Below are 11,278 nucleotides of genomic sequence, written 5' to 3'. Positions count from 1 at the left end.
TTGACACCTGACCCTGAGGCTGTCCTAATATAAACCAGCATTACTGTCATTATTTCAGTTTTCATATTTAGCTTCCTTTTATTTTGATAGACTCCAAAAGCAACTTCCGCCTGGCTAAAAGAACAACAGAGAGAGGATGATTGTGTGCTGAGGGGTCACAGAACAACGAGAACATCCACAGTTCGCTTCAATAACATGCTGATTCATGTCCAACACACCTCCTTTGTTGTGTAACTTCATCTGTTCTGTCACTCTCCACTGGAAGTTAAAGCAACTCCTATAAAGAAATGCAGTGGTGGACTGGTGCAGATGTTCTAAAGTCCCTCTGAAGCTCGGAGTGTGTGCATTCACCAAAGTGTATCACAGCAGCAGCAGCAGCACTGATCTGAGACCTCTAATTAGCTCCCTGCGCTCTCAAACTCGTAATGACCCTCATTTGTCTCAAATGTGCAGCTTGTGAGTGATACAAAGACAGACTGTGAGTTCAGGTGAGGCAGCAGGAAGAAAGCGAGACTCCCGGGGGAGAGTTTTATCTTCCACGCAGAGAATTAACTCTACAATGAACGGATCGGTATTTTCAATCACAACAGAACTGGGATCATTTTGATCCTGTGTTTGATCATGTCTATAAACCCCTCTATTTCAGCCCTGCTCAGAACAGGCTGTTTCTGTGTCTGTAGCTTTAAATATGTAAATGAGCTGTGTCTGACCACGCCCCCTCTCTGGAAGGGCTCGGGTGTACTCGCTGCTTTCTGGCTCCATGTCCTATTGTTTACGGTGAGAAGGCAGACTCAGAGGGCAGAACAAACACCTAGCTGTGGGAGTGTCACCCACCTGGGGGAGGGGCTACTGCCCTTTGTGATGTCATGAAGGGAACATCATTGTATGTGACCTTTAACTCTGAGGTTTAAGTATGGGTTGCTCCAATTTTTGGCAGTCTCCAACATGTTTTTAGATGGTTCTAAAATGGTCCAAGCACAGCCCCCAACAAGTCATTTGTCTGTCCACGAGTGATAGCGAAACACTCTGAAAAACTTGTATAATTTATTTCATGGCTGTTTGAGTTTGCAGGAACTCTGCGGAAAACTTTTAATTTCATAATTGTGGTGAGAATGTGACAGAGCTCTTCTCTCCTCAGCACAGAAAGTCGGCTCTGTTTTTGTGTCAGAGCCCGAGCTGTGATGAGCTGGGATCTCTAATTAGCTCCCCTTAGTCTCAAACTCATAATGGGCGTCATTTATCAGGAAAAATATTCAGACAAATCTGTGTATTTTTAATATATGCCGGGAAACAAAAACCAGAGAACGTCCAGCGTTGAATTATACAATAGCGAGGCAAACCAGCTGGCAGAGTATTTTTTTAGTCTCTACTGAAGAGACCATTTAAAATGTGATTTCATCAATTAAAGCTGTTGTCTAAAGATAAACTTCCTTTTATTAAATCGTGACAAAAGTGAGGACAAACATCAAACTCCAGGTTCATTAGGGAGAAGCCTCGCTGCAGAAACTCAAACATTTGAACTGCAGCATTTTGCTTCCTTCAAAGAACATGTTTTTTTTTCTGAAGTGTCAAATCCAGTCCATTGATGAAATGTTCACGATGAGATCAGACAGGATTTCAGGACTTAGACGGTTTCTTAAACACCCACTCTCGTCTAACCTTCAGAGCCTATCAGAGCTCTTCGTGCAGCCCTGATCTCTTCACTAATCATCCTCTTCCTCTCCATGTCGGTGTAGCGAGCAGGACTGCAAACTCACTCCACCACAATCATGTTCCTCGGATGTTTTTGGGGATCAGGAAACCCCTTGCTCGGCCCTGATGTGGAAACGTGGTGTCTGATTGGTTTATGGGGGGCGTTGAAGCACACAGTCATTACTCACCACTGAGTTTTATTGCCTATTCTGCTCAGAGTTTATGGGGATCTTTTCAATTAGTGCAGTCATTGCTGTAAACAGACCAGTTGCTCTGAGTCTTGTCGGCTTAATGCACCGCTGCCTCGTTACAATCAGACCACCACTCTTTGAAGAGTATTCAAACAGAGGCAGCGTGAGAGCTGAGAAGGCTGCAGGGGAAGGAGAGAAAATACTGACAATTTAACTTCCTCAATATGTGTTTGCATTTAAAGTAACGTGTCCATCAGTCACTAATACATTTAATGCCAATTTCTGTATAAGCCCCCCTCCATCCCCTGATTCTTGTTGAGAGAATAACGTCTCTTCTACTGAGCCACAGGTGCACAACTTTTCCTGTGTCATAGAAATCCTTTGTTTTGTGATGATTCAGTTGAAATCCTGCAAAAACACTTACGACATATTCAACCCAGAGGTGGACACAAAACATTATCTTCAGCACTGTTCAGCCTGCCGTTTCAAGCAGTGATCTTGAAAAGTTTGAGACCATGGGCATCGGCCTGAGTGCCTCACTCTAACGAGGAGGAGGCGGAGGAGGCAGAGCTCCCGCCCCATGTGAAGATACACAAGTGTGTGCTGTCTTAAATAATTAGGGAACAGGTGAATGTAATCTAACTAATCAGTGGCAGAGTGCAAACCGCAACCAATCAAGGGTGAAGAGAGAGAGAGGAACCAGGAGGTGATCTTTACTGCGTTTAAACTGAAGTTCATGTGAAGCTTCCAGAGACGTGCAGGTGAAGACAAAAAACTAAAATGTTTCACTCCTGGACTGAATCTTGTTTTCTTTGTCTGTCGCTCCACAGAAAGGTCTATACAAAGTCGTTTTTATATTAGCTTATTATAAATAATAGCTTCTTATTTTCACATTGTTACATGTGCAGGAAATAGATTTTGAATATCTGTATGTGTGTTAATCGCAGTGTGCCCACCCTAATATAAAATCCATGTTTTTTCAAGTGTCTGTTAGGTTTTATCCTTTAAGAAAAAGTCAACAACATCTGACATTAGGCTGGTTGGATTTATGGCTACTTTTCTCCTGAAGTAAATTTCAATCTAAAAAATCTCAAAAAGAAATATTCATCTTTAAGATACTTCAGACTGAACTTTTAATGTTACATTTAACTCTCTTTTATTCTCCATACACTTACAAAAACAGCCTAAATTCTTCAGAGCATTGTGCACGTATAATCTGTGTGCATAAATGATTCAGTAAAAACATCTTGAGAATCCATGCCTTAAAAAACTGAGACGCATGTTTGAAGTCTGAGTGGTTTCACTGGTTAAGTTGATGTTCCTTCTCCAGAGGCAATGCTGCATCAACATGCAGACTATGACTTCTTCCTCTGAACAGATGATTTCTAAGTACGTTGATTGTGTGCACAGAGGGAGAATAGAACTCTGTGGCGCTATCCTTTAACCTTCCCGCTCCTGTCAGACAGCAGACTGTGGTTTTCACTGACGATCCGCCAGCCTCAGCAAACCCCTTCTCTTAACGAATAACACCGAAAATGTCACGGTGAGCTCCTTTTACTGCTGAATGCATTGTCTGTAAATCTCATCAGTAAAAGGAGGGTCGTGATTTTGAGTCAATGTACTGCACATTTGAACATTTTATTGTCTGCAGGGAGGCTCATTGTGCAGGAGCAGCAGAGACAGCAGGGCACAAGATGCAAAACTGGCTTACGACATTTATTATAAAAAAGATGAAAAACTGATACCCAGCAGCTAAAACTGATTTAAATACAGTGCTGTCATGTGCAGAGAGCACCAGCTGCTGCAGGCTCATGCATCTGATAGATTTAACGATGAGAATAAGGGATACAAACCAAGCAGGTCATCTCTGTTTGCAGATGAGTGTGTGTGCACGCTGGATGTCCTGCAAACATCGCGCTGGTGCCATGGTGTTAAACGCGCTGTTAGTATTGATGCCTCACAATTAATTGGCTGATGATGAGGCTAGTTATGATGTAATCTCTCTCTCTCTCTCTCTCTCCTGCACAGAGCCAGCCCCCTCCCTCCTCCGTCCTCTCTCTCTCCCTCTGTCTCTCTCTCTCTCTCTCTCTCTCCCGTATCCCCACCTCTTTCTCTGTCTTTCTCTCCTATCCTAACCAACATGGCCGCTAAGTCGGATGGAGCAGCGGTGTCTGTGGAAGATGACAACACACCCAGGAGCCTCTCGGAGCCGGGGATCCCCACCGCCCGGCCCCGCTGCAGCGCCGCCGGTGGGAAGCCCTACACCCTGCTGGACTGCTGCTGGGTGCTCTGCGCCCTGCTCGTCTTTTTCTCCGACGGCGCGACAGACCTGTGGCTGGCCGCCGACTACTACCTGAGAGGTGACTTCTGGTGGTTCGGGTTGACGCTCGTCTTTGTGGTGGTGCCCTCCGCTGTGGTCCAGGTTTTGAGTTTCAGGTGGTTCGTGTATGACTACACGGAGCTGAGCGGCGGAGATGGAGCATCAAGCGGCAGCGGGACCTGCGCGGCGGCGGCAGGCGCGGCAGGAGGAGCGGCCACGCTCGACGACAACGGTTTAAGCACCAAGGACAGCGACCAGCGCGGTGGAAGCGCGGTTGCGGTGAACGCTGCGAATGCTACCCCAGTTTACACGTCCCCTACTCCGCCTGCCACGGCAGGGAGAGTCGGAGCCCCGCGGAAGTGCTGCACCATCTGCATGTGGGTCTTTCAATCCGTGCTTCACGTCCTGCAGCTCGGGCAAGTGTGGAGGTAGGACCGCTGTTGTTTGGGGTGCTGGGGAACAAGAGGGGTGTGCGTGCATGTTTGTGTGCGGGGAGCGCGTGTTTGCAGACGTGCTGGTGATTGTTTAATATGTGCGCGTTGCCCATGTGAGCATTGCATCCCCAGCAGGACAGCGTTAGAGTGTGTGTGTGTGTGTGTGTGTGTACACGTACGTGCCTCCATGTACGTTCAAGTGCACGCTTTTGCGCTCGTCACCCCAAAATATCACCTTTCTGTTTCGTGCACTGGTGACAGAACTGTGCAGAAATCAACCAGGAAAAGAGTGAGAGTCCGTCCACGAAAAGACTGAATCTACAAGCTGAACATCCACACACAACACTTCCTTCACTCATAGTAAAAATATGAATTCCTCTGAATGAGCCTTTTTGTCCGTCTGCTCCTTCAGTGACAGACTGTGAGCGCCTGTATGCAGGAGCTCCAACATGCAGCCTCTGTGTGTGTGTGTGAGTGTGTGTGTGTGTGTGTGTGTGTGTGTGTGTGTGTGTGTGTGTGTGTGTGATGGTCCTGACATGCTGACAGGAGCATCATCTGAGCTCTGTGGTTCAGACCCCGCTGCTCTCCCTCCTCTTGTCACATTACTGATCTCCAAACTGAATCCTCTCTCTCTCTCCACTCTCCATCATTTCTGTTAGGACGAGGGCATAAGTGGGACAGATGACATGTAGGTTTGAATCGTGTGTTTTCCACTTTAAATCCTCCAGATCCACATCCTCCTGTGTGACTCTCCTTTTCTACAGATCATTATTCAAACCATGTAATCCACAATTAACAATGTGATATTCAAGGTTCACACATCAGCAGGTGGTCTGCTCATCCTTCCATCATGTTCTAAAAATACAGTCATGACGTAAAAAAAAAAAAAAAATTGGTCTATTTTAACTCAAAATCACAGAAATTGCAACTGAGAATACATAAATGTTCAACTTTATTTATGCAGCACCTCAAAGTGCCAAGTAAAATTATAAAACGTTTCCTTTAATGGCAAAAACGTTGAACTTGGAAGATATAAAAATGCTGCTTACGATAGCATTTCTCATCAGTCATCTGGATAAACCTTTGCAGGGAAATCTCTTGTTATGATATTTTAATTGGTTTAAATTGCAGCACGTTCATGGGAATGAAAATTTGACTCTCTAATGTTCCGATTGTTTATTCCATTGATGCATCCCAACTGCAACAGGATGTGCAATCCTGTCGTCACATTTTTGTGCATGAAACCCTCCCAGAGCAGAGATGCTGCACAGAATAGAAACGTCACCTGTACTTGCAGGAGCAAGGAAATGTGATGAACTGAAACCTGAGTGACAGCAGAGCAGCCTGTCAGTCTGCAGTGAGGGCAGACTCTGACACACGGCAGGAGAGACAACACAGTCAATAAAAAAAGGTGAAAGGAAGCTGCGTGGGTTTTGTGAGACCGCAGACTGTAACAGGAGAGACCTGTGACTAAAACAAGTCAGAGCACATCGCCTACGAGTCTGAGACAAGTCTGAGGTGGTCCAATCCCGAGATGAGTCTGAACTGACATTCAAGTGTTGTGCGATGGCTTTTCAAAACACACACAAAGTCAAAAATAGTTAAAAATCCAAATCTGCAGACAGTTTCAGTGTCCTCCTCTCCGTCCAGGCGAAGATGTCTTGAGCGTTAATTCATTTTTAAACGTCACACAGTACGCAAAAATCCACGTCACCATGTTTTACCAACAGAGCCTATACCTTCCAGTGAGAGGGGGCGTGGTCAGACACAGCTCATTTACATATTTAAAGCTACAGACACAGAAACAGCCTGTTCTGAGCAGGGCTGAAATAGAGGGGTTTATAGACATGATCAAATACAGGATCAGAGTGGATTTACAACAACACACTTCACACACATGATGAAGAGGAGCTCTGACACTGATTCACTCTGAAAAGGAAGAGGATATGCAACCTTTAATTTTAATAAAAACAAGGATATTTTACAATCTGATTTACTGGACACTTCAAACCTCTGCCTCTTCAGGGTAAATTAAACAGATTCATGAGCGTTTCTACTTCCTGTTTTTATTTGAATTTATTGAACGCCTGCGTCTGTTGATTGATTTTTAATTAAAGCGTTATTTTTCCCTTTATTGCTTTAGTGTTTAGTGTGCAGAGATTTCTGCTGGTGCGACTGACACGTGGAGTGCTTCACTACTTCAGCTTTATTGATTCGTTGGATCAGGGGCTGAGCTGCAGATATAATTATATCTCCCTATAGCTGATGAGCCCTCGTGAGATTAAATTAAATGATTAAAAATGACATTAACGGGGTGCATGTTTTTGCTGAGTTTGTGGAGCAGGCGCCCTATAAACACTTTGACCCCCATCGTGATCCTTTGATGCATCTTTTTTTTTTTCTCCACTTTCTCCTCCTCTGTCTGTTTTCACCTTGTTTTCGCTTTTCAAATAAAGGGAAGTGCCAAACAATAATCACAGTGGTATGACTTGTAACACACCGACCTGATATAAGAAAGGTGTAAATAGTTGAAGCTTGCATTGAACAGCTGATTACGAGTCACTGGACACTTCAGACAAGTGACACAGGCGGGTTTGACAGGATCGATCTGCTCTGGTTGGCAGTGATTTTGTTTTGTTTGGTGAGTAAATGAGTCGCCCCCTTAAAGTGTCCTAAAGCCTTTTTTAAGCCTCCTGTTCCAGGCCTGCAGCCGACCTCTGACCTCTGTGGAGGCAGAAGGAGACAGGAAAACACTTTCTTTTTTTTTTTAACACCAGCTAATTCCAAAAAAGAGCATGTGGGAATTGAGCGCAGAATAATTACATGCAGACTGGGTAATGAACTGCTTTAATGAACAACAATAAGATGCTGAGAGCCGGAGAATGAGAATGAGTTGGTTTTAATGGGATAGTTGCTGCCGGGAGAGTTGGGCGCTCCTCAGTTCGCTTCAGATCAGAGTCTGACTCCGGATTTAATTTTGATGAGCTGAGATTTATGCATGTGGAATTTTCTCGGGGGGTCACACCTGCAGCAAGACGTGCTTTTATTTTATTTTATTTTTTACACCTGAACCTGTAATTCAGACGTGACCTACTAATTTATGTGGAAAACTTGCATCAAGTCCTCAGTTCCCGTGTCGTAACTCAACCGAATGATCTGCAGTTAAATCAAAAAGCAGCCGAGTGACACCTGAATGTGAAATGCATTTTAATGTCAGAGACGGAATATGTTAGCACATGTCTCCTGTCAATCAACTGAGAACATTTTTGCAGCAACTCAGCAGAGACGGAGAGAAGAGGAGCCTGAGGTAGAGCGGTGCAGAATGATTTATTCCTCTTTATTGACCAATTTTATCTCAATATAGCATTTTTAAAATATATATTGCTGTCAGGAGTGTCCTGATAATAAAAGACACCTGAAGAAAGCCGACTCTTTAACAAGATATCAGAAGGGGCTGCAAGCTGCGATAAAGCTAACTTTAGCTTAGCTTCTGTCTCTGATTACTTAAAGCTCCTGTGCAAGGTTTCTAGCTGAAACCGACTGGAATTGATACGATTTTGTATTTTTGTATTTTGCCTACATCAGTGTGGTCAAACAGTCAGCCTTACTGTCATCGTAACACCTTGTGACATCATCATCTTTAGGTTATGGAGAACTGACTTAAAAAAAAAAGAGACGAGAATGAAATGAAAGGCTTTTTGTGTGTTTTTTGTAAAGTGGATGAAATGAACTCAATCAGCAAAAGTATCAGACGCATCTTTAATAGCTGTGTGACCTTTAAATAGAAAATGAGCAACACCTCCTCACTCTGTCAGTCTGCTGCAGATCCTGCAGGCTAAACATCCTGTTTAATAATCAGCCTGTTGAGACTGAACACTCAGAGAGAAATGCTGTGGCCTTTGTAATGTTTTTTTTTTAATGTAAAACCAGATGCAAACATTCAAACTATCAGGAGAGAGATGAGTTTTTATAAAACAGCTTCAGCAAACATCCACTGAGCTGTTGTTTTTTTTATCATTATTATTATTCAAAACTCTGGATTACCGAAAAAAACCCTGTATTTGCTGATTCTTAGCATTTTTTTTTTTTTTGCATCTCTCCGTCAGTCATCAAAAAATAATCCAAACAGAAACAGTGCAGCTAGTTTTTATTTGTTCAAATCTGACAAATAATTAAACTTTCTGTCCAGATAATCCAGCAGCCGTGTGACAGAGGAGATTATCATTTTGTTATCTGCACTAAAACATCAAATGTTGAACAAGAGACACACAAACCTTCATAAACAGCCACGGGAGCCCACAATGCATTGCTGCAAAGAGGCAGGTTGCGGTTTGAATCAAGGTTGATTCACCTTCTCTCTCTCTCTCTCTCTCTCTCTCTCTCTCTCTCTCTCTCTCTCTCCCTCTCTCTCGTGGAGACTCTCGCTCTGCTGTTGATATCTTTTTCTCGATCTGCGTTTGTAATCCAACGGCTGAAAAAGCAGCAAGGTCAACATCTTTTCAAAGGCATTCTGGGAGTTGTAGGAAAGCAGATGAAACATGCATCCATTCATCCTGCACTACGCAGCCAACGCAACAAAATGTCGTTCTTCTCTGCACTGTGAAGTCTAAGTTTGAATGACAATAAAACGCAACCTTTCAGCTTCTGTGAGTCCTCCCCTCCTCACGTGCCCACTTTCTTCTGATTGGCCAGCTAGAAGCCTTCCCAGGGGTCAGAACACTGCAGGGCTGCCAGAAGACAGCCTCTGTACGATTCACCGGCTCCCATTGAAGCTCAAAGCCGTCTTGTTTAACTCGTGGGTTCATTTCAATGCTAAGTTTCAGAGCACGACGTTTAGCGCCCTCTGCAGACTTGAACTTGGATTACTCCATGCATGTTTACGTCCTGATCAGAAACTTTTCCCACATTCATTATGGGCATCCAGCAGTGGAACATATTAGTCAGCATCGTAGGTCAACCTGAAACGATGATCGGTTCACAAACACATGTAAAGTTACAGCAGACAGAGAGTGTTGACGGACAGATGTTGGGACCAGCAGATCATCAGCTGTATTCCTGACTGGAGTTTAGTGGTTGGCCAGCGTTGCAGTTTTTAGGAGAATCCGATCGGTTCCAGTCTGTGCCAGACCAGATCAATCAATCCCAGAGAAGTAATTGAATTTGCTCCAAATGGTCACTCAGCTCAGAAGGTCTGACTGGTAGCTGTGTGCGCTAATAATCAGCCCGAGTGGCTAACTGGCAGCCTCAAGTGGCTCAATACGCTGATTCATACAGATGTGTGTGTGTGTGTGTGTGTGTGTGTGTGTGTGTGTGTGTGTGTGTGCGCGTGTGTGTGCGTGGGGGGGGGTGTTCATTCATAAATGAAGTGTCTGAATGATTATTGCTCTTACTTTTCCTTTTAATTTCGAGGCCTGTCACTTAGATTCGCTTTACGGCCGTTTCCCGGGGTAACGAGCGATTGGCAGCCGTTTTAGAAGAAAGATCATTAAAAAAAAAAAAAAAAAAGGAAATGTCAGCTTTATCATCAATCTCGTCCCCTTAAACCGTGGAGATGTCTTTAAGATTTCATTAGGCCGTGTTGATGAATGGTCTCATGAAATCTTTGTCTGTCATCAAACAGCTCTATTTTTTTTCTTCAAGTTGAAAAATATCCGAAATAGAGGTCGCTACCTGACATGAAGGAGTCAAGTGTGGTGGGTCTTGAGGCTAGACCAGTTGAGAAGCATTGCATTATGGGAAAAGAAGTGTGTTTAATTACAGATTAAAATTCATTTTTGATCTCTGATAAAGTAAGATCTGTTTCTTTAAAACGTGTAGTTTCCTGTTGAGGCTTGTGAAGGCTGTGGTTTGATCGATGTCTCTGCACTTTGTGCTTCATTAGCTGTGAAACAGGCTTAGGGACATAATGTGCAGATCGAACACTAAGTACAGTTAAAGTATAACTTCATTATTTAGGATGGAAATAAAACATTGTTTTTATGTATTTTATTGTGTGTGCGTGGTCAGTGATAACATCATGATAAGGGGAGGGGTTCGTCCTGAGGAGAGCTGCAGCGTGTGTGTGTGTGTGTGTGTGTGTGTGTGTGTGTGATGTAAGAACAATAAGTCACTTTATTGGTGTTTGTTTTGGACTCTGAAACAATTTGAAGCGTTTCGATTTTTCATCTTGTCCTGAGGAACAAAAACAACAGCAGAGATGAAGAAGTCAGCAGGAGGAGATATTAACAGCTTGCAGGTTTTTTTTGGACAATACTGTGGATGGAAGGTTTTGTTCGAGTTCACAGGTTTAATAGCGGGCAGTTAATCACAACACATCTGAGAGCCCTGACTCATCGTTGAACACGTATGAGTCGGCTGCATTGTCTGTGTTTGGAGACAAAAACCATGAATCTGTTTCCCTCAGACTCGGGCGTTTACAGCTGTACAGTTTGAAATCAGCTCTTCTGAGAGTCTCAGAAAAATGTCTCCACTCTTTGCCCCAAACAAAGATGGCGACAGGAAGTGCTGGCCGTGTGCTTGTCTGGTTGAGGGTTTGAGAAGTCGCAGGTATTTTTGGCTTTTGAGGTTAAACGCTCTTTCTTCCGCTTCTTCCAGAGACATTCATAGGTGAGAGAAGGTAACGTTACTATTTTGAATTGTTT

At 43.8% G+C, this 11,278-nt stretch overlaps 1 protein-coding gene across 1 annotated transcript in view; it reads left to right on the top strand.

The window, feature by feature from the left end:
- The first annotated feature begins 2,515 nt into the window (after positions 1-2,515).
- The window catches only part of xkr7b (XK, Kell blood group complex subunit-related family, member 7b), a 24,688-nt gene continuing 15,925 nt past the window's right edge, over positions 2,516-11,278 (top strand). The window contains exons 1-2 of the mRNA XM_079359557.1: positions 2,516-2,644; positions 3,912-4,631. Coding sequence (XP_079215683.1) covers positions 4,024-4,631 — 608 coding nt within the window. The 5' untranslated portion in view covers positions 2,516-2,644; positions 3,912-4,023. The remainder of the gene's footprint in view (positions 2,645-3,911; positions 4,632-11,278) is intronic.

This window comes from Symphodus melops (genome assembly GCF_947650265.1).
Source record: "Symphodus melops genome assembly, chromosome: 13".
Taxonomy (NCBI): Eukaryota; Metazoa; Chordata; class Actinopteri; order Labriformes; family Labridae; genus Symphodus; species Symphodus melops.
The sequence above is the reverse complement of the archived record's forward strand: the minus strand, read 5'-3'. Positions and strand labels throughout refer to the sequence as shown.